Raw genomic sequence first — 24,792 nt, 5'->3', positions numbered from 1 at the left:
GCTTGGTTCTGCCTATCATCTTCTCCACCAAGTAGCCCAGAAACTACTGCTTGGTCAATCCATCGGCAACTTAGGGGGCCTTGGTGGTTCATCAACATGTGGCTTAGCCTCCATACGCACAAGCAACTGGGATTCGACCTCTTTGCACAGCGTTTCCCCCAGGATATAGCAGAGGATCATGAGTTGGATGAAGAAGAATCGGCAACCCGTCCTCCCTTAAACTATGGTGAAGCTGTCATAGCCTTGCCTGGTACTGGAGGCAATGGAGATCAAGTCAGCCAATTCTTTCAGACTCTTTATGAGGGTCTGACCAAAGAACAACGAGCGTGGATGTCTTATGAAGATCCAGACACAAGATTTCCTCTGACCTTTCACCCCTTCGACGATGCTCTCAATAAAGATCATGATGTAATGATGGCACTTATCACTCCAAGAGCTATACCAGTAAACTTTTTTGACAGTCGGAAAGCCTCCAACCAGACTTATGAATTTTACAACCCATCGGCATTAGCCCGTCAACTAGCTTTCGGTCAGCTGCCGATTGCACTTTGTTATGCCGATGTGATAAAACCCAGGGAGACCATCACTAGTCTTCTCGAGTGGACCAGAATAGCTCAACTGCCACCAAATGCCGATACAGATGCTGATCTATCAGATTGGATCCCGGCCCTCTTCATTATGCAACCGAGGAACATGCTCTAATCGGAAATCCTTGAACTCCCTTAATAACTGCATACTCCTTTCGTGATAAGTTATCAGGACTTTGCTGCGGCATTCATAGCTTCCAGCCAATTGATTTATAACCAGCATAGAATCCCCGAAGACTTCAACAGCATCAGCATGAACTTCTCTTAATAATTCTAACCCTTTTATCAAAGCTTGATATTCGGCTTGATTATTTGTTGACGTGGCAACAATCGACAAGCAGAACTCATATTTCCTTCCTTGAGGGGAAATTAGCACTATGCCGATTCCTGCCCCTCGGTCACACGTGGATCCATCAAAGAAGAGCGTCCAAGGTATAATTTCCAAAGTCTCCACTGCACCACAATGTTGAGTCACCAAATCGGCCATAATCTGTCCTTTAACCGCTTTAGCCGATTCGTAACGCAGATCGAATTCCGACAGTGCCAAAATCCACTTACCAATTCTACCACTCATGATCGGCATAGATAGCATGTATCGGACCACATCATCTTTGCAAACAACAGTGCATTCGGCCGATAGCAAATAATGTCTTAACTTAATATAGGAGAAATACAAACATAAGCATAATTTCTCAATAGCCGAATACCTGGTCTCAGCATCAATCAACCTTCTGCTTAAATAGTAAATTACACGCTCCTTCCCTTCAAATTCTTGAATCAAAGCCGAACCAATGACCATCCCATCGGTAGATAAATACAATCTGAAAAGGGCTTTCCTTGCTGAGGTGGAATCAGAACTGGAGGATTTACCAAATAATTCTTGATTTCATCTAAGGCCAACTGTTGTTCTTTCCCCCATACGAACTCTTGATCGGCATTCAATTTGAGTAAAGGACTGAAAGCACGAATTTTACCAGACAAGTTACATATAAATCTCCTGATAAAATTTACTTTGCCGATCAAGGACTGGAGCTCAGTTTTATTGGTAGGAGCAACTATTTTGTTGATAGCATCAATAGATCTCCTACTAATTTCAATCCCCCTTTGATGCACCATGAAACCAAGGAACTGTCCTGCCGATACACCAAATGCACACTTGTTAGGATTCATCTTCAAACCATGCTTTCTTGTGCATTCCAACACCTTTCGCAAATCGGCAAGATGTTTTGTGAAATCTCCAGACTTAACCACCACATCATCAATATAAATTTCCACCAGCTTGCCGATGAACTCATGAAAGATAAAATTCATGGCCCTCTGATAAGTACCACCAGCATTTTTCAAACCAAAAGTCATGACTATCCATTCAAACAACCCAACATGACCAGGACACCTAAATGTTGTCTTCGGAATATCTTCTTCAGCCATGAATATTTGATTGTATCCTGCATTGCCATCCATAAAGCTGATGATCTGATGCCCAGCTGCAGCATTAACTAGCAGATCGGCAACTGGCATTGGGTAGCCATCCATCGGTGTAGCTTTATCAACATTCCTGAAATCAATGCAAACCCGAAGCTTCCCATTTTTCTTGTAGACTGGAACAACATTGGAAATCCATTCGGCATACCGGCATTGCCAAATAAATTTAGCTTCAATAAGCTTGGTTATTTTGGCCTTAATATCAGGAAGGATATTAGGATTACATCGATGAGCTGGCTGCTGATGTGGCCGAAATCCAGACTTGATAGGCAACCGATGTTCAACAATTGATCGGTCTAAACCAGGCATCTCAGTATAATCCCAAGCAAAGTAATCTTTATATTCCTTTAACAAATCGGTTAACTGCTGTTTACACTCAGAATTTAACTTAGCACTAATAAAAGTAGGTCTAGGTTTATCACCACTACCTATATTTACTTCTATCAAGTCATCGGCCGATGTGAATCCCTGGCCTAATTTTCCATCATCAGCGAACCTATCCATTAAAACTCCTCATCAGAACCGACTGCTTGGATCGGTGGAATTTTATAATCGACAACTTGGAGGAAATCCTTCTCCCAAATCTCTCCCGAGATACACCTAGTTCTTTCATAGGTATCTGCTTCTGCCGATGCAATGACATAAGAAGAGTCTCTCGGGACAATCTCAATCTTGTCACCTACCCACTGAACAAAGCATTGGTGCATTGTAGACGGGATGCAACAATTAGCATGAATCCAATCTCTCCTTAGTAGCAAATTATAAGCACCCTTTCCACTGATCACGAAGAAAGTTGTCGGCAAGGTTTTGCTGCCGATGGTCAACTCGACACATATTGCTCCCTTAACCGGAGACACATTTCCCTCAAAGTCTTTTAGCATCATATCAGTCTTGGTCAAATCTTGATCTCCTTTTCCAAGCTTCTGATAAACTGCATATGGCATGATATTGATAGCAGCTCCACCATCAATCAATATCTTGGTCATCGGTTGACCATCAACTCTCCTTTTGACAAACAGAGCCTTAAGATGCCGCCTTTCATTGTCGGCAGGCTTTTCAAAGATGGCTGTCATCAGATCCAGAGCCAACTGAGCTATCTGGTCCGAAAACTCCAACTCCTCGTCATCACTGGATGGCGCCAGGAATTCCATCGGCAACATAAATACCATGTTAACATCTGCCGATGGCCCTTTCCCCTTAGGATCTGATGGTCGCTGATCCCCAGACTGACCAGAATTCTCACCCTTACTTAGCTCTTCCCGTCTCTCGCGTTGCAGTCTCCTCTTCTGTGTCTTAGTCAACCCCTCTGGACACCATGGGGGAAGGGGTGACTGCTTTGCGGATGGACGATGATGTTCCTTTGATTCCATCCGATGTGTATTGGCGTCCCTGCAAAATATGAACTCATTGGGAACTCGTGCATTAGCCATCTCCTCAAGCTCTTCCTGATTCCTGGGAAAATATTCAACACGATCACCAAGCCTATCATGCACACTGAGTCTGCCCCCCAGCCGATCATGAATGGACGCTCTCCCCCTAATCGGCCCATTAAATCGCCGATCGTCATCGTGATAGTGCCGGTCGGATCTGTCATACTGATCATAACCATTATATTCAGGGCAATCTCTAACAGTGGGCAGCTTGATGTTCTGCTCCCAGCAATGGATAAAGAACGGGCAATTCCAATGATCCTTGTGCCGATTCCACTCTCGACGGCGTCTTTCTTCTTCCCGACGATAATCCTCTTGCTGGCGCCGATACAGATCCTCACGCTGCTGCCAAGTTTCCCGAGGCCTTCTATGAGTTATCACAATACCGGATCGGGGAGGCCTTCCTGAGTTAGTTCCCTCTTGGATTAAGCCTTTTCCTTTGGCATCGGCAACAGTAATTTGTTGCTGGGGATCTACGATGCACTCTTCTCAGCTGCTTCCGATGTTAAGACCTTGGTTTTTCCCTTAGCATCCAACATATTTGTTGGGAAAGGATGTTGATCGATCTTCATCGGCTTCTGGGCTTTGGAACTATCAAATTTGATTCTCCCAAATTCTATAGCTGATTGCAGCTGTTGTCTAAAAACTTTGCACTCATTAGTGCTGTGAGAAGTTGCGTTGTGCCACTTACAATATTTCATCTTCTTCAATTCCTCAGCCGATGGGATCACATGATTGGGTGACAACTTGATTTGCCCTTCCTGAAGTAGAAAGTCAAATATCCTATCGGCTTTAGTGATATCAAATGCGAACTTCTCTGGCTCTTTATGCCCGAAAGGGCAAGACATCGGCTTCTTATTCTTTACCCATTCTGCCAAGCCGATGACTGGCTCCTCATTAGAATTCGAGCTTGTTGCTTCATCAACAAATGACACCTTTTTGTTCCATGCTCTCTTGGGCTCAAAAGGCCTGATATCCTGATCAGAAATTCTCTGCACCAAATGACTTAAGCTTTCGAACTCCTGAGAGGCGTACTTGTCCCTGACACGTGGCAATAAACCCTGGAAAGCCAAATCAGCTAGCTGCTGATCATCTAAAACCAGACTATAGCATTTATTCTTGACCACCCGCAACCTCTACACAAAACTTTCAACCGATTCATCATTACGCTGTTTCAATCTGACCAAATCGGTAATCTTCTTCTCATGAACTCCAGAAAAGAAGTACTTGTGGAACTGCTTCTCTAGATCAGCCCAAGTAATCACTGAGTTGGGAGGTAACGAAATAAACCATGTATAAACCGATCCAGACAAAGACGATGAAAACAAACGAACCCTCAATTCATCCCTGTTAGCAGCTTCTCCACATTGGATGATAAACCTGTTGACATGCTCCATGGTTGACGTATCATCCTGTCCAAAAAATTTAGTGAAATCTGGCACCTTATACCGATTTGGAAGTGGAATCAAATCGTATGTAGGAGGATACGGTGTCCGATAAGAGTAAGTGTTGACTTTGGGTTTTATTCCAAATTGGTCTCTCATTACTTCAACAATCTTATCGGCCCAATAAGCATCGGCATCTTGCCGATGGGGTGGTTGTGGATCTGGCGTCTCCTGATACACTTCCACGTGTCGTTGAGGTGCACGATCCGCATGGAACATGGGGTTGATTGTCTGACCACCAAACTGTTGACCAAGATTCATCGGCTGGTTGGGCAACCCTTGAATCTGGAACCCAGGGTAGATCTGGCCTTGTTGAAACCCTGTAGCCTGATGATTCTGTTGGGGCATTTGTGGAAAGACGTGCTGCCCAGGCCATCCACTATTAGCATTCATCGGCATAGACCCTGCCGATGTCTGGTAATTGGGCATCATCATTGAATTGACATACCCTGACTGAGTCATAAACCTCTGCTGCGTCGGCATTGAATCTGCCGATGCGTTAGGCATCTAGAACGTTGGAGCTTGAGAATTCCCAGTGTAAGTCCTTGCAGTAGTAGTTGTAGTATACTGGGGACTCTGATTCATCGGCATATTTGGAGGTGCCGATGCCATAGGAGCCTTGCCTGTCACATCAGCCGTCTGAGATATGCTAGGTGTCTTCAACGTCAACTCTGGAGGCATACCATAACCCCACCAGTTAGGAGGAGGGACCGATCCCGACATCGCCGATGCCAATAGACCTGTAGCAAGCTTGATCTGCTCATCTGAAGTCGATGGATTGGTCGTCATCGGCGTAGATTGCACGTTAGTGACTCCTAACGTGCTTGGAGGAACAGTAGTTTCTGTGCCCGCAGCGGCCGCTGCAGCCGATGGAGCTGTGACCACCGGTGATCCTGGCTGATGATGAGAAGGGCCCACATAATTTGGTGGCAATTGTCCTTCTTTGAAATTTCTAACCACGGCATTGAAAACCGTATTGGACAGCACACCAGCTTGATTGATCAAGGCACGGTTAACAGCACCATCAACCATGTCTTGAAGTTTACCAGGATTGGCTTCAAAAGTAACCTGCCGAGGTGCCGGCAGTGCTTCTTTCTGGATCACCTCGCCACTCCTGTTGATGTTGAAAGACTTCAAACATTGCTGCTTGTAGTCCTCCATGGCTTTTGCAATAGCTTGCTTCTGCTCATCTCTGAGATTGGCTTCTGTCACGGAGATGACGTTTTCCAAGTCAAACTCAGTAGTCGACATGTTGATCTTGATCTTGATTTCAAGTCCCACTGGGCATGCCAAAAGATGTGTTGATGCAAAAGCTGATCTACAAACACAAAGGGCTAATACCCGATTCAAACGTTAAGGCGTGCCAGCCGATTTGACCTTACTACCGGCAAAGGTGATAACTCGAATACTTTGGTCCCATCAACAGCGATGCGCCCGGATGTCACGGCCAAGAGGTATTCACGCGGAACTCAAGAATACGCCGAGCTTAAGTCGACGAACTCCTAAGAACTCGTAATAAAAAGGAAAATGTGACGAAGTCGTCGAAAAAGTAGATGCTGGAATATGAGTAAAAACTTGTGTTTGATTGATTGATTGATTCTTCATTACAAGGCCCTAGGGTCTACATTTATACCCTGCTCAAAGAGCTACAATCAGACACGACTAGGACTCGAATTCCAAACTAAACAGAATCCGTATACAAAACAATTTTAAATAACTAAGGAAAACATAGAACTATCCCCTCGTAACCGACCGGAACACCGCCACAGATCAATCGGCAACCTCCAAGCTTCCTTTCAGAGTCATCGGCACTCTCCTTGTTATGGCCATCGGCAAGCACCAATATTGATCATCGGCAAGAACACGTCACCACCCCTGGACTTGGTCACATTCACTCGTCTCTTCATCGGCAGCTCCCATCATCGGCAACTCCTCTGCAATCTAGTTACCATTGCTCTGCCTGCCGACCTGTACTCTACTGGTCCCCGTGCATGTGTCCAAAAACGGTGTCAACAGTTGGTAGAACGGACAAGACATACTTGTTGACCGCACCGACCACAGAGCATGACATACTCGGGGACTGGTCGACTAGTCTGCTCATTTGACAATTCGGTTGACTGCACCGACCAACGAGCATGACATGCTCGGGGACTGATCGATCAGTGTGCTAATTCGATATCTCGATTGATTGTACCGATCACCGAGCATGATACGATCGGAGATTGGCTTTTTAGAACACTCTTCTGAAAGTCTGGGGACTGCACCGAGCACGTTTACGTTTCCAACCATGCTCGGGGACTGATCGATCATGCTCTATGCCGTGCTCGGGGACTGTGCTGACTACTGATCGTGCTCGGAGACTCATCAGTCACTCCCTGCGCTGTGCTCGGGACTTGCTTCGATCACTCTCCGACCACATCTTGGGACTGCTTTTCTTAGTTACGTATGAATTGGACTGGATAATTTTAATTTTTTAGACCTTGCTACAAGGCTTATACTTCTCCTTCCAGCAAGCTCGGGGACTACATCGGTACGATGCATCTGGTGATGCATCTCAGTTTTAGAATTTTTATGAAAACTTTTTTGACCCTGGCACCACGTGCCTACGTCACCTACTACCAGGCTCGGGGACTAAGTGGGCACACTTCACCTTGCGGTGAACATGCTTGCTTTTTGAAAATATGTACTTTTCAGAAAAGTAAAGTGGGCACACTTCACTAGGAAAGAAATCTTTTTTGATTAAGAGCACCATACATTCTTCGAACAACCTGCTTCTTCGATGTAAATGTTGATCAACTGTCTTTTGAGTTGGTTAAAATACAGTTGCAACTGTTTGGGCGACTTTCCTGCTTATTGAAGACGTCAAACCTCATTGGTCGAAGAAGCTCAAGACGGCGTGTTACATCACAATACATGGTGCTCGGGGACTAGCTGTGGGGGTATAAACCCCTATACCCTTACGGCTAGACTTGGGCCAGGAGGGTTTAGCCCATCACGAGGTAGTTCGAGGCTTGATCAAACTGCTTGGAGTTTCACGCAAGGAAACAAGACGTGGGGATCAAGCAGAATTCTAGTCGGTTAGAATAGGAATTGATGTCGTACTATCTATGGCAATTGTAACCGACTAGGATTAGTTTCCAGATCTATAACCCTGCCCTATGGACTATATAAGAAGAGGCAAGGGACCCCCCTAGGATAGATTATCTCAACACAAATCAATACAATCAGACGGCGGCCGAACCTGGATAAAAAGCTTGTTCGTGTCTTGCGTCACCATCGAGTTCGTAGCTTGCGCACCGTCTACCGATAAACTACTACCGTGGGTATACCCCAAGGTAGACTGCCGACTAGTTTTCGTCGACAATCGCCAACCTAGAAGTCCTCCGAGAATTCCATCCGGGATTTTTATCCAAAAAAGAAATATAGAGACAAGCGTGAGTACATCTCGTACTCTGCAAGCATAACACAAGATTTTATGTGGCTCAAAAAGGTCAAACACTGGCTACTGCAGTTAGCATTTTAGTTGGTCAATGTTTTAACCCTAAATAATTCATTAGTTATGCTTAGATCCCGATCAACCCACATGTGTACCTGATAATAACGTCATTAAACCTTCACGGTTAACACCATCACCATCACGGTTAAACCACATTAATCATTACGATCAATGTGTCATATTTTCATAAGTCATCCCCCATAACCATCCACACCCAACTATTCCGTAAGGGTCCAAGGCCGCTCATGTCAGAGAGCACGGCTGGTATACCAGTTTGATCAAACCCTGCGCAAAGGTGTGCACTTTTCCCGTAAGTCGTGTTACCCATATGCCCAGGGTTTGCAGAACCCACTAACACTGCCAAGGTGAACAGGCAGGGAACACTATGAAGCCTTCCATAGGCCTCGTCTAACCAGTTAGGGCCGCAAGGTTCCCTCGGTAGGCAGATATAGAGGACCCCCTTTCCTATGGCACATTTCCATCACGGCTATACACATAGGAACAGAAGCAGTTCTATACCCAAAGTGGCAAGCCCCTCTTGCGTCCTTTCGGGTAACCTCTAACCAGCTAGATGAGATCCTACTACTGAGCTAAAGTTAGAGCCATATAACCATCACGGTTGCACTGTATGTTCGAGATAGTCGCTTATAGAGAAGTCCTTACGGAGGGTTGTCCTGACCGAAGTCAATTGCACTATAGCCCTTTTCCCAACATTTGTCATCATATTTAATAAAGTCAGAATGGTAGTAAAGTCTCAATTAATTAGAGCACTAGCAAAGCTACCCACATGCAATCTACCCATAGGTGTCTTAAATATATAGTCAGGTAGCTAGGATGTCCTTAGGGTTATCAAAATTAGACACATGCAGATGCGTAATTAATTGAGTAGGTGTACAAGGGAAACCCATGTTATACTTGCCTTCGGTGAAGGGAAGCTGCTGCTGGTCCTGCTGCTCCTCGGAATAAAACAGATCGCCCACGGTCACGTCACCGTCTGCGCTCGATCGGCACCACACAACAATACGCATCCAGGTTCAAACATACAAGCAAACAATCCTTTAATTAGAACAGTACACCAACAGATCACAAAAAAATAAAATGTTTAAAAACAGAACCTACGTTTTGCTACAATCACATAGATACGAAGATCACGAAAATCAAAACTAAAACGATCAAGTTACGAATTTACGGCGATTTCCTATAGCAATTTAATTAATTAAACCTAAACCTAAAAATAAAAAGTTGCAAACTGTAGTAACAGTGGTACTAACATGTAGAGAATTTAATTACGAATCTAACGCAATTCGAACGTGTCAAATCAGAGCTAAAACAAATATTTTATGGCCAAAACAAACTCAGTGGCAAATCTGTAACTTTCTGAAAACATAATTTGAGCTAACCGATGGGAAATACGTTTTCAACGCAGCAAGGCGTAATTCTATCAAATGTGCTAAGGACTGCGGGTGCAATTAGAGAGAAGGTGGAGGTCTCTTTAACAAAAGTGACCCCGAAGGGGTACGGTGCGCTCTGGGGCCGTTGGATTAGATTTCAACGGCGCATAACATATGGGGGAGAGGGAGGTGGCGCTGCCGGCCGGAGTTGGGGGGGATGCGGCGGCGCAGCCATGGCCGACCGGCCAAAGCTCGCCGGAGTAAGTCTCCCGGGCGCTACAGAGCTCAGTTTTGAAATCCGATTGCACAGGGTGATAGAGGAGGGCGAGGCGAGCTCGCCCTGGGTTAAAATGTGGCCGGGGAAAGAGGTTACCGCGGTGGCCGACGGTGGCGCCATGGCCGGCCCCGACGGTGCCCATGGGAAGGTCACTAGAAGGCGCTAAATACCATGGAAAAGGGTCGGGGAAGAAGAGGAGGATGCAACGTGCTCACCACGGCGAGAAATGGGGGCGGAAGCGGCTCGAAACGCCGGGCGTCACGCGGCCGACGGTGGCTATCCGGCGCCGGTTCTTTAGCGTTCAAGGACGAGAGCAGAGCCGAGGAGAGGGTGAAATGGGGAAGGGAGAGGGCGGCTCGCGTGCGGGGCTCTTCAAAACGTCCCGAGGCGCGGGTGGAAGAGGGGGATCATGGGGGAGCGGTGGGGCTTGCGGTGGGGCTTGCGGTTCCAGAATCAGGAGAGAGGGAGGGGGCGGGGGCGGGGGCGGTTGAGGAGATGATGCTGACAGGCGGGCCTGACCTGTCAGCGGGTGAGAGGGGGGGAAGGGGGAAGGAATTGGCCAGCTGGGCCTGGCCCAAGAAGAGAAAGGGGAGCGCGGGGGTTTGGGCCAAAAGGCCGAGAGAAAGAGAGGGGGAAGGGTTTTGCTATTTTTCTTTTTCAAATAAATTTTCAATACATTTTCTAATTGGATTTTTGATCAAATTGGCATTTTGTTTTTAAAATAATCATCACAATAAAATGCACCAGCATGTATGCAACATAAAATGTTTCCTAAACTTAGATTAAATTTTAATTTCCCAAAATTTATTATTTTCCTATATTGAAATGCTCCACCAAAATTACTTAATTAATTCAAATTCATCTATTTAAAAGAAGCAAATTTTTGGGTGTTACATGCTTCTTCTTCTTAGAAAAAGGCTGAAGCTGAAAATTTTCCATTATCTAAAAAATCAGATAAAAGAACAATCGGAGTGTGATCCAAACAAGCTAAATTATATGGTGGATTTATTATATTCAAAACGCCATATTACAATCCTAAATCTGTCTATAATAAGACCTGATTTTTTAAGATTATAAGTGCAAAAACAATAAGCCATGGATCCAAACACTTCGATTATAATAATCCATAGTGGATCCCCGAGCTGCAGAAAAATAACAAGGGGTTATGGTGCTCGCTTCTTTCCTCCTTTCACTGCCTTGGTGACATGAGCCTCACTCACATACCTTCATTTCAGCTATCTCATCCCTGACTTGCATCTGTGTATCTATTGTCCATCTCTCTCGAAGTCCACTTCGGTGACATTCTTCCTTCTTTTCCCCCAAGCTGAGAAAAGAGCAGATCATGGTCCATTTGCTAGGGAAATTTCACTGTTGGGTCTGAATAAGACTGAAAATGGTAGCCTAGTCTGTGCTTAAGACGAGCAGCACAAGAGATAATCGTATGAAAGCTACAAAGGAAGTACTTCATCTATACCTATAAAGAAAGTCATTTCGGATAACGACACGGTCTCTAAAAGCCTAACTTTAACTTATTGTTTTTATAAAAATATTTATCAAAAAGTGGTATATGTATATTTTTATGAAAGTATTTTTTCAAGACAAATCTATTCATATATGGTTTTTACATTTTCAAACTCAACAACTTAAAAGTTATTCATAATTTTTATTCCCAATATTTGACTCAAACTTTGTCCAAAATGACTTTCTCTATAGGCACTACAGGGAACGGGTTCTTTGCCGACAGCTTGAAGCGTGGTGAGGTAAGGAGGGGGTATGTGTTGATTCAGGCATTGTCTACCAGCAAAGATACAATTGACTAATAGTGTTCCTTAGCTGCCATGTTTAAATGATATCGCCCTACTCCATCCGCATCATAAAGAATGTCATTCTCATTTCTCCAGAAGTCAAAAAAATTAACATTATATTGATCAAATATATGTAAAAAATATTAATATTTATTGTGCATAATAAATATCATTAGATAAATCGCTGAATATACTTTCATAGTTATAAACTTATTTGGAGATACAAATATTGCTAGTAGTTTCTATAAATTTAGTTAAATTTAAAAAAGTTTCACCAACGACACTTTTTGGGACTGAGGGAGGTGAGAGCAAATTTATCCTTAATTATGCAACATGGTCGAGTCGGTATCCATGATAGAGATAACCGTGAAGGCGACAGAGAGTGCAATGTGTTCCCTCTTTTCCCGTACACAAAATTAAAATGGTGTTGACTATTATGAATTGATGACTACGCCTGCAACTCGAATCGATCGGCAGTCATATCACATCAGCATCGCACAGCAGAAATGAATTGCTTTAATCATATCGTTTTCACCCATTTCCAAAAGAATTGTGCTACCTTTGTTGCCACCCTTTTTTAAATACTCCTATAGAAGGAACTGTTCATTATGCAACTATATATTTAGTGTCCAACATCAACATGTCACTAATGGACTTTTTGTGGCAGTGCAAGTACATTAAGCAATTTAGTGGTAATCACAGTCAGGGAACATTGTCCCTGCATTGGTTGGCACAAAAGTAGACATGCCAATTGATAATTTTATCTGTTTATTTAAGTGAGTGAGCACTATCGGATATTGAGTTTTTTCTCTCTCGAACACACATGGAGAGTTATATATCGTTATATTAAGAAGAGTACGTATTGAGTTAATGACAACAACAACAACGAGTTTTGGTAAATATTATTGTTGTTTCTTGCATTGCTCCTCCATAATAAGCTGGGGTTACATTACATATATAATACATACTTTACTACTTCAACGTCCGAATTAGCAGCAAGAAAATCTGCTCGACAGAGATCAAATTTGCCAAATAACAAAAAAAAAAAAGGCCAGGCGCGACCCGGCTGGCCCTCTCGATCGTCATCACAGTAGTCACAGCTAACAAATTAATTAACAGCGAGTTAATTAATTCATCACTCCTCATCAGCAGTATTAATTAAATTACTAATGATATGATATGATGAAGAATCAGTTTCCGGGCTTGAATGGCGCGGCGGCCTTGAGGTTGTGCACGATGTCCTGCACGGAGCCGATGCTGGCGGCGATGGAGATGAGCAGGCAGACGAAGCTCATGGCCTGCAGCAACCACCACCGGAGCTCCCCTCGCCGGATCTTGAGCCTGGCCATGTGCATGCTGACGGGGAAGTAGACGGAGAGCGGCCAGAACCCGAGCGCTCCGATGAGCCCCAGCACGGCGTTGAAGAATGGCAGCAGCATCGCCACCAGCGTCGTGAACATGATGACGATGGTTCGCAGCACCAGCTTGAGCGGCGCCACGGCCACTGTCGTCGACGACGCCGGCGCCGAGCTCGACGACGAGCGGAGGCACGGCGGCACGCGCACGTAGTAGGTGGCGTTGATGAACTTTGCGTCGGGCCACCGGCACGCGACGCAGGACTCGAGCCTGGCGAAGATTGGCTGCGCGAACACCTGGTAGGCGCCGATGAGGTGCACGATGACGCAGACGTTGGCGACGTCGACGAGCCAGAAGGGCTCGTAGAAGGCGAACCCAGTCAAGATGTTCCCCGGCGCGTCGTCCCCGAAGGCGGCGTACCCAGTGCAGCCGAGCGCGAGGTAGAAGACGGTGGTCATGCCGAGGCCGTAGAAGGAGGCCTTCTTCATCGTCGTGTTCTCCGCCGGCGGCGCCCTGAGCGTGTCCTGGATCTCGATGAGCACGTCGGCGAACGTGTAGGAGAAGGCGATGTTGCCCAGCGCGAGGAGCACGTTGAAGGCCTTGTCGCGGGGCACGTCGACGGCGGCGCCCGCCAGCGTGCCGCGGATGTCGTGGCCGCCGTCGTGGGAGGCCCATTTGGCGGCGCAGAGACCCAGGCTGATGAAGGAGTAGCCGAAGGAGGTGGCGACGGCGACGACGGAGAGCCAGGCGATGTTGTGGAGGCTGGGGAGCTGCGAGAGCAGGAGCTGGAAGACGCCGAAGACCACCATGTAGGTGCTCCCTGATGGGTTGCAACCCGCCGCGCCGTACCCGTCTCGGTGGAAGCAGTTGACGCGTTTCACCGCGCTGCATGCATGCGTCAAGTTACATGTGACACCATGGCAGACATACTATGCGGAGTTCACTGGAGACATGTGTGTCGCAGTCACGCCGGATACGTGCCAGGGGGTTCATTTGATGCGTGCCGCATCGGCAAACATATAACACAGTAGATGCATGGAGACGCATGCAGATTGGGGTGGGTGATTGCAACGGATTCTGGGATGTAGCCCTGGTTTCTGGGGCAGAAAAAGGTAGTGAAAGCCACGTATCCCGCCACCTTTCTGATGTCCCCTTGTTTCGGTGGTTTCTTGCTTGCGTCCCGGCAAAGTGCATCATCAGGTGAGTACGAGTGCACCATGGACAAGCAAAGCAATCTAGCTACGACACACAAACAAACGGCTACTACTCTCACGGAAATTAAGGCTGGCGCGCGCAACACGTCACGAGAGCTATACTTTGCAAATCATGTCAGGATAACCTTACTGAGGAGTGAGTAGAAGTACAAGCGATGAACACTCGGTAGCTCATTTTCCTCAAAATAAAACTTTGTACACTACTCGACAAAAGGCCCAAAGATACTCGTAAAGGTGTAAAGTCTTTGTTGAGTGCCACACGTAGCTAGCGGAAAATGAACTAGTAACTTACATCATGCTGGCGCTGGCGGTGATGGTGTAGCCGACGAGAGTGCCCCACAGGTTGACGTACTGGGCGCACCCACACAGCACCACGTTCTTCCGGTCTTCATCATCGTCGTCCATGGAAACATTGAAAGATCAGATCAGACGAACAAATCCCCAGAGCTAAGCTACTAGCATGTTCTTGTAGTATATATATATATACATACATACATATATGGAGATATATGCATGCATATGATAGATTGACCGATGATGAAGGTTTCTATGCGTGCGTGCATATACCGAGGTAGCATCGGACGGCGTCGATGTACTCGCGGTTGACGGCGCCGTCGACGGGGTCCGGGTAGCGGTAGCAGTCGGCGAGCAGCGCCGAGGTGTAGTAGGTGACGCAGGAGAAGCCCACGAGGACGAGGGGACCCACCACCCACCCCAGCTGCGCCACCGTCCACGCCAGCGCCAGCACGCCGGAGCCCACCACCGCCGCCACGATGTGCGACGTCGCCGTCCACACAGTCCCTGTAGTACGTGCACACAGCAGGATTATTATATATTGCATCATATATATATATATATATATATATATATATATATATATATATATATATATATATATATAAGCTTTCTATATCAGAGCATGCATATCTCATATGGCTTGAATGTAGTAACATGCATGCATCATGCATGATTCATCGTGTATGAACAACATAACGTACCTTGCCTCTCATGGTCATCGCCGGCTTCAGCATCGTACACTACTACGGTTCTCCTGTCGGCGGCCATTCTCTCTCTGTGTCTCTAACCTCTCTTAGCTCTCAGGGATTCTGACTCCTCTAGCTCTCTGCAACTGCTCTATATGGGCGAGTGAGTGCGTGCCGAGCCAGGAGCCACCAGAGATATGCTATATATATAGGCCACGAACACTAAAGCAGCCAGCAGAGAGAGAAGGCAGTGTGATGCTGGCCATGCATGACCATGAGTAGTAGTCCACCTTTTTTTTTCTTCTTTTCAATTTCTCTGCTTTTCACGAAACTGTAGTAGTGAAAATGGAAAGATAAAAAGGCAGCAATAATATTCGGCAAAAGGTAAAATTATTTGCGGGGTGCAGTCTCCATCCATGGGTCGGCTTTAGTTTGCTGATCAGGGTTATTATTGGCTCAATTATGAGTGAACAAGTCGTGTCTCGGCTGCGCTGGAGAGCATGCAGCTTCTTTTTTTTTTTTTGACACGAGAGCATGCAGCTTTGACATGCATATATGACCACACACACCATGCATGCATATCGGTCCACCGATGCACTTGCGGATGACGTACGACGGTGCATTGTTTTTGTCGGTTTTTGCTGGCTCATTATATTCTCGGTTTGGACAAAATGGCATCCGGCTAATGAAAACTTATATATAAATTGACTAACAATTCCGGCCGGAATTCTTTCTAGGCGAACAGGGGTAACTCCAGAACTGAACGTGTGAGCAAGTATATGTATACTCTATGTATATATATGCTCAAGTGTTTTTGTGGAACCGTTTCTAACTGCAAGCGCTTGGAAGTTCCTTATTATGGTTTCCATAGTTGCGTGCTTTCCTAGTACTTTTATTTTGCAAACTGATGATATATAACTAGTATATGCTCAAGTTTTTGTGGAAACGTTTCTAATTCTGCAAGCGCTAGCTAGGAAGTTCCTTATTATGGTTTCCACACGGTTCCGTGCTTTCCTAGTACTATTTTGCAAACTGATATATACGTACATATATGCTAGGCGCCAGCAATTAGCCAATTTCACGTACTCTTTTTTGAATTAAAAAAATAGATAGAGAGAGAAGTAAAATGGATCTTGCAATTTGTACGTGCAGCTTCAAAAAAAATATTTGGATCATAGGTACATAGAGAAAAATGTCATGCACACATTTTTTTATGGAACAAAAAATAAAGGATCACATTAAATAAACAAGATAAATTTATCCCCAGTGTACTGCCTTTTAGAAAGGGGTCCCTTTTCTTTGGGTGTCGTCGTGTGGATCCCATTGGAAAACTACGTGTAGGTATACTGCCTATTCGGATAGCTAGGGGCCAATATAATCTGGAGCAACAGGAGAGCTCCCTTTCCTGAGAAAGGTGTAAAATAAAGAGTGTGAAAATGAGACTATGAGAGATTTCATTTATTCATTAGCATGCATAAATTTATTTTTTTAGCGTGTATGTTTTACTTATTTCTTTTTAAATAAAACAGGAAATGCGCCTTAGCTTGTATGTTTTACTTATTTGTTTTCAAAAAAAAAAATATTTTTTAAAGAACTCTTACTTTGCTACAATTTGACTAATTTAGAGAGCACACTTCTTTTTAACTTATGGTTTGAACGCTTGATTACTTGAACACTTGCTTTCTTCATAAGCGGCTAAGGTTTCTGAGATAACCGCCTCAACCGATGGCACATGTACCGACCTCCAAGCGGGGCGAGGTACTCCTTATTCAGAGGATGAGCATCATGGTTCCTACAACTCTAGTTTCATCTGCGTCCAAGGAAATATACGATGACATATTTACAGGGACCTTGAGACGAAGCCATGTGCACTACTGGATCCAGGTCCTTTGCCGAGGGCTCGACACGCTCGGCAAAGAGGGCTTTGCCCTCGACAAAGGCTTTGCCGACTGTAGCTTTTGGCAAAGGCCTGTCGGCACTGTGCTGATCAGCAACGAAGGCTTTGCCGATGGTCGGCTCTCGGCAAAGCCTTAGGCCGTCAGCAACATGTCTATTTCCGGTAGTGGTGTCAGCTCTGGACGAGCTGTTCCCAACGACCAACAGTAGGGCTAATAGAAGAGTGCTCTTTTCGGATGGCGGAGGAGGGTTGCACAGCCACCAGTGGAGAAGCCCAACTCCATAGGTTGTTGTGGTGCTCTTCATTCGGTTATTTACGATTTATGTAATATCAAAGTTTATAACAATCTGCTAGGAAGATCTAGTCACTATTGTAAGACCACTAGCGCGCTCATCAGTAGCATGTCCTTTGTACAGTTAAACTCTTCTTCTTAATTACAATGATACATAAATCTTTTACGTACGTAATTGAGAAAAATAGTGTAAGCCCTACATACTTAGGGGCTTTAGGTTTGGCACATTAAAAATTAAAAAACTACTCATACGTGATGCTGTGTTTTGAAACGAAGGCCACTTCATCATAAGTCTCTAGGAACCCTTTGTATTCACAGGGAGGCAAATGCTCACTCCCAAAATTACAAGTACCTACTATATATATTCCCAATGTATTCGGGGGATGGTCTTTTGCTGAGATTTGTAAGCTGCACATGTGGAGTATAGCATACCTTCGTGATGGCGATGCAAAGAAGCTCAAGGTGGAAAAGGGGATCTCCGAAGGCCTGGACCCCAACCAAATTGTAAAGAAGTAAGCATAACTTATGATTTGGTTTCCATATGGTGGAATATATATCCATATCCACTAAGGCTTAAATCCTTGATTTGACGCAAGTGCTAATATTTGTGGCTAATTATTCTCTCAACGGTATCTAGAAGTATGCTAGCCTTCTTCTATTGCTAGTTGCTCATAGTGATGCGCATGCATGTGTCAGAGGATGAGTGTAAGGTATAATTTAGAACTTTTTTTCAGGTGCTTCGAAATTACAAATATATATTGCATACAACATACCTGCTTAAATATAGCTTATCTTAAGGGCCCCACCCAAGCAACCAGGCCTTGTTTAGTTCACCCAGAAAACCAAAAAAATTTCAAGATTTTCCGTCAAATCAAATCTTTCGGCACATGCATGAAGCATTAAATATAGACAAAAATAAAAACTAATTGCATAGTTTAACTGTAAATCACGAGACGAATCTTTTGATCCTAGTTAATCCATAATTAGACAATATTTGCCACAAACAAACAAAAGTGCTACAGTAGCGAAATCCAAAATCTTTTCACATCTAAACAAGGCGCAAAGTAGTAATAGTCTTTCACGACGCATAATCATGCATGAACAGGATCTACGAATCATGGAGCAGCAATAATACTAATACTAATTGGAAATAAAGAGGGGGATCGAGATTCCTTCGTCACTGATTCTGTCGAGAGACAGACTACATAATCTGATATTATATATATGCCTAAAGGAAGTACTGGGAGAATTTTCTGGGTCCTGTTTTTCGAAAGAAGGGTATTATTCATATCAATCTGAGGATATGTAGGTACACAAGTGATTCTCGAGGGAAAGACAGCTTATGACATGACTTGTATGCGGTCCAGTATGCTTGGCACTATTGCGACGAGGGGACAGCAGTAATTGAATCATTAGGAAATTATTATGACATCATTTCCACTCAGCGTAATTGAGTTTTCAATAGACTTACTGACTTTACTGTGTGTGTTTTCACTTTAAACTACATGGCATAAACCCCTAACAAAACTACATGGCATACTCTCTGCGTCAAAAAAAAACAATTCTAGGTTTGAGACAAATCATTTTTTATGTTTATTAGTCAAGGTTATAGAAAATAGTATCAAATAGTTTTACAATAAAAATATATTTCTGCTGGCACTTAGTTGTTACCATAAATATTAGAAGTTTTTGTGTAGACTCATTACTGCAGAGAAGGTTTTTAGAGATGGGTGTTTTTTTTCAGATTTCAGAGGTGGGTAAGTCAACCGCCTCTAACAATAAATAGTCTTTACTAATGGCCATTTATAGAGAAAATAGAAAAAAGGTGCTTCTCAGAACTCAAACTCACATCCCAATCCTCAATCAAAACCTCCCCACTAATGAACGAAACACTGATTTGTAAGTATATCTCTACAACTAAAAATTATAGAGAGGACCCATCTACCACACCATGAAGAAGCCACAACTTCCGTCTTTTTACTGTGCCATGATAGGCTATTCCATCAATCCAGACCCCACTCACCCATGCATGCAAAATTGTTTTAGCGAATTTAAAAAGTCATAACTCCTAGACCAGAGATATAAATTAAATTCTGATTGTACCATTAAATTTCTTATAACAAATCCTTCAAAACAAGATCACACATGAATATATTTAGATAAAATTTTATTAATGAATATTTATCTTATAAATATAAAATATTTTCTTTTATTAAGTAGAGAAAATTTTCTAGGTTCAACAGACAGTGTTCTGTCTTTGTAAAAAAATGTTATCGATTTAGAAGAATAGTATTTTAGTTTTAGGTTTATGAAACTGATATTATAATATACATAAAAATACATAAATACATGACATAGATAAAAATAATAATAAAATCTAAAGTAAAAAGCATAAGAAAAATAAAAACACAAAATGGAGAAAAATTTTAAATAATGACAAAGGGTTACTTTTCAAATATCGTAAATATATTTATAGAACATTAACATAAGTAAATACATCATAGAACACCATTAAATATATTATAGAACATCACATCTATTGTAGATTACATGTATACTAAGTGAACACCATAAGAAACATCATAGAACATCACATGTATACTACGTAAACATGACATAACACAACAACATAGAACACTAAATATATACTACATAAATATCACATATATATATAATAAAAATAAAAAATAAAATTACTAAGAAGAAAAATATAAAAACAAACATGATTAACAAATGATAAAAAGTGCATAGAGCAAATAAAATAAATGAATAATTTAAATAAGGATAAAAAGAAGATTAAAAGGAAATAAAATATAAAATAAGAATGAAGAAACATAGAAAACCTGAAAAGGAAAAAGAAAAACAAATAAAAGCAAGGAAAAAAAATAAAAATAAAACCAAAAGAAAAAGAAAATAAAAGGTAAAATTAAAACAAGAAAAGAATAAAGAAAGGACAGAAAATAAAATAAAATAAAATTGAAAAACGAAAATTGAAAAGAAATGAAAAAGGGAGAGTATAGATAGAAAAAATAAAATAACAATGAAGAAACATAGAGTATGTGGATTTTAGAACCCGTAACAACGTACGAGCATTAACCTAGTATATGATACTATTTTTATATCAACATTTCTTAATTTTATATTCAATATTTAGCTGCTAAATGAACTCAAATAAAAAATATTTCAAGTAACATGCTTTAAGTCTTGTCAAGCACTCCAACTCTAGTTTGGATGTGTCTCCATATGAAATTGTTTGAAAATATGGAAAAATAAATATCAAAATATATGAATTTAAAACAAATAATTGAGATTCTAAGCAACTTAAAATAAAAAACCTATCAACAATAAACATGTAAATCAGATCAGCCACTATAAACTTGATATTAACCATGTGAACATTCAAGGTCATTAGAAAAATCCAAATTCTGAATTTGAAAATCTAAGAACTTAAAACATATGTTTTGGACATTAATCATTTTTTAAAAAAATCAACTACGAAGTCATAGGTATTGCAGACTACACATTGCTATAGGCCGTGTCAATATCTGAGCTTGTTCAATGCTTTCAAATTTCAATTCAGAATGTAATTAAAAAATAGTTTGGATCTCTAAACAGTTCCATATCAGAAACTTCTCAACCGCAAAGTTGTAGATAATGTCGAGAGCTTCAATTTGAAATAAATTTTATCTTTAGGTGACTTCATATGAAAAAGTTATTAAAATATGTTTTGATGCAACTATTTCTAGATCCGGCCATTTCAAGATGCTGCCTCTGTTACATGATTTTAGAGACAGACAAGAATGTGTGTCTCTTTAATAGTGTTTTCCAGAGATGGGTATCTTTGTTAATAGATTTACTGAGTCAAGCATCTAAGATGACCACATTTGTAAATTGATGAGTAATGAAGGTTGTTGTTTCAAAAGATCAGTAGAGGTGGGCGTTGTCCGGAGGCCATCGACTATTTACATAGGTGACTTCTAGATATGTCCATCTATATTCTCATTAGAGAGGCTGTCTCTTAAAATTCTTTTTCTAGTAGTATTTTGGCTAAACCTAAAAATATTCAACTCCTTATTAAAAAGTAAAAAGTATGGTATCATAAATATTAGTATTTTTTTACAGATTTAGTAAAACTTTAAAATGCTTGAATCCTCAAAAAGGAGAGAATTGTAATTTTTTAGGGACAAAGAGACTATGTATTTACACTACATTTATATATGGCAAAATTTCAAGAAATTCAAGATATGCGTGCTTAGCCAATAGGCTCCCTAGCTGGAGATTAATATATTCTCAGCTTTTTTTTGCGAGCAAAATATTTTCAACTATATTTTGTATTTTTAACAATGGCCAGCTTCTTTGGTGCACCGTCTCTACAAACCCATAATCAGAGACGGTCAGCATAAGTGGCTCACCTAATTTAAGTCCTAAAGCATTTATAGATGTGGTTCCTTGCCAAAGAAAAAGATAGAGACAGTTAGACTAGTCGCCTCTCTAAATGCAATTCGACATGGCGACCACCTTTTGTCGATGTGTTTTTGTAGCAGCGGATTCATCGTGTTCTTCATTTAAGCAAGAGAATCCATTTGGCTAAAGAATACACTTTAGCACAATGAGCAGTAAAAAGAATCAATTCTTCCTAGGAAGCGTGTATGCATAACTGACAAGGAAACAATTTAAGTTAGGGCTGTTTGGATTCATTAGCACTAAAAATTAGCAGCTAAATTAGTACTAGTGGATGCAAATAGACCTACTAATTATTAGTTGCAGGGTTACTAACTATTAGTTGTATTAGCAGGTTTAGAGTTGCTAATACTAGGTGCTAATAGTTCATTACACCTTCAACTTACAATCCAGCCACTTTTTTTAAGGCAAAAACTGTGGGGGAGATCCCCAAAGCACTTCATTTTGTATTTATATTTAAACAAAGAGTTTATAAGAGGACTTACATTATGGTTAACTAAAACCATCTAGCCAAAAGCAAAAGGCTGATCTAAGTTCATCTTTAAAACGGAGGGATTGAAGTAAACATTCATTCTTAAAGTTCCTAAACCAGGTGCCAACATGAATAGCCCTGTTATTGAACACTATCATTTCTGATCATCCATATTTCCCAATCTGCTATGATCAATGCCTGAATCTCTAGAATAGCAGCTATTAGCTATTAGCTAATTTCTAGTGCTAATGGTTCCAGACAACCCCTTAATCTCCGTAGACTGGTAATGGCCAAACAGCCCCTTACATCGCTACCCAATGATAGCTTCAAATCAATGGAGGTTATTGGGAGAAAGGGAGATGCATGCCATGATTCGGTGCAGTCCGCGCTGGATACCTATTGAAAGAAACACCCTTTTGTGTCAAGTCCTTCACTGCCACATGTTTATATTTTTAGCAGCACCTACCAGTGCTCTGCGAACTATATATAATATATACGCACACATCAGGTCACTTTGCGAGAAACAACACAAAAGATATATACATTAAGAAAATAGAGTCTCCGTGGACTTAACATTCGCAATGTGATCCATTTGTTCTATTGAAAACTCAGAATCTTTCTTAAAAAAAACTCAGAATCAATAATAGACACCCTCGTCTCAGTTCTAACTTCATAATCTCCCTTTTCAGTATGCACTGGAATTCATTTGCATTTGCAAGAGAAGTAGTACGCCTTTGTTCATCTGTCCACTGTCCTGGTACAAGCACAGAGCTTTATTAGACAGGGTGGCCCCCCTGGGATTCGGACCCACACTCTGATCCTTTTTCTTTTTTATTTTTTGGCGACTCGCACCCTGATCTGTGGGAGGAATCGTGCATTTCAGTCTTGTTTAGTTCATGAAATTTTTTAGTATATTTAATAATTATTGTCTATTATAATTAGTTTTTATTTTTATCTATATTTAATACTCTATATATATGTCAAAGATTCGATATCATTCGATGTGACAGAGAAAAAAATTTGGAAACTAAACGAGTCTTTAATCCGTATCTCTCTCAGCATCCTTTTGGTTGGACAGCGTCTGGTCGCCAATTAATATGACACCGGCCGGCCACTTGCGTCGCGGTGAGCACAGACGTCAAGGCACTGCTCACTCGGCTTGTCTACTTTGGTGAATGGTGACGTTGTTGCAATTTGCAAACTCAAAGACTGACAACGGCCACGGATTTGCGTTGGATGCAGGTTGTTGTTTACAGTCCATGATCTAAAATATTCAAAAGAAGTTTGAAAAAAAATCACAAATCAATCGTGCGACGTACTCTCAAGAGAAATGGAATGCGTGATAAGATGGTTTGATAAAATGGATCCAGTAAGACCACTCGTTCCTTCAGGAGAAACTAATGGGTTTGAAGCCTATTGGATTTCCATGCGTAAGACTGCACAAGTCAACAGTGATGGAGAAACAAACTGCAATTAGAGCGTTATCAGCAGTATTCCTACTTGGACCATCAAATTACTTTTGAAAAGCCAGAGAAAAATAATACATGGTACAACAGAGCCCCCAACCTGACGCTCAAATTTGAGTCGACTCTCAAAAGTGGTATCCAAACAGTCGGTTCCCCGAGGACCCTCAAACTAGCTATTGTTTCTATAGTTTCCCACACGTGATGTTCTCCGTCCTACCTGCAGTCCTTCTCCATCAGCACGCCCCACCTCCACACCACCAATGCCCCACCCATCCTCCCTCGGGCGGCTCCTCCCCTCTTAGGGTGGTGCCTCCTCCCAATCGCCTCCTCTGTCACATGGCTACTTTCTAACATCTCGTCAACCGCAGTGGCTCATGCCCCTGACATGCCTCCTCCCCTAGCGTGCGCACTCTCCCTTGGTATGAACTCCCTCCTCTCCTAAGTGAGGTATGCTTCTCTCTTTACCCTTTTTTTCAATATGATGATTATGTTTCTTCAATGTGATTATGTTGATAATGAAACTATATATGGTGCTTATAGACAATGAACATGATTTTATTGAGCAATGGTGGAAGAAAGAGGAATCAAATGAATATAACAATTTATTATCTATTCTGATGTTGTCAAATGCATATTTATTATATTGTGTTAAGAAATGGCAGAAATGTAGAGCAGGAGCCATGCTTTGATAGCCACGGCTACAGTGCAGCAAGCCCAAAAAAGTTGGGAAAGCCTTCA

General features: G+C 42.3%; 1 protein-coding gene across 1 annotated transcript; it reads right to left on the bottom strand.

Moving 5' to 3' along the window:
* LOC8082798 (amino acid permease 6) lies at nucleotides 12,804-15,647 on the bottom strand. Its single transcript, XM_002441920.2, has 4 exons — nucleotides 15,482-15,647; nucleotides 15,051-15,284; nucleotides 14,776-14,869; nucleotides 12,804-14,154 (listed from the first exon to the last, which is right to left on the bottom strand). The coding sequence occupies exons 1-4, from the start codon at nucleotides 15,546-15,548 to the stop codon at nucleotides 13,104-13,106; spliced, it is 1,446 nt and encodes a 481-aa protein (XP_002441965.1). The 5' UTR covers nucleotides 15,549-15,647; the 3' UTR covers nucleotides 12,804-13,103.

The sequence above is a fragment of the Sorghum bicolor genome, chromosome 8, assembly GCF_000003195.3.
Source record: "Sorghum bicolor cultivar BTx623 chromosome 8, Sorghum_bicolor_NCBIv3, whole genome shotgun sequence".
In the NCBI taxonomy this organism is placed as follows: Eukaryota; Viridiplantae; Streptophyta; class Magnoliopsida; order Poales; family Poaceae; genus Sorghum; species Sorghum bicolor.
The sequence above is the reverse complement of the archived record's forward strand: the minus strand, read 5'-3'. Positions and strand labels throughout refer to the sequence as shown.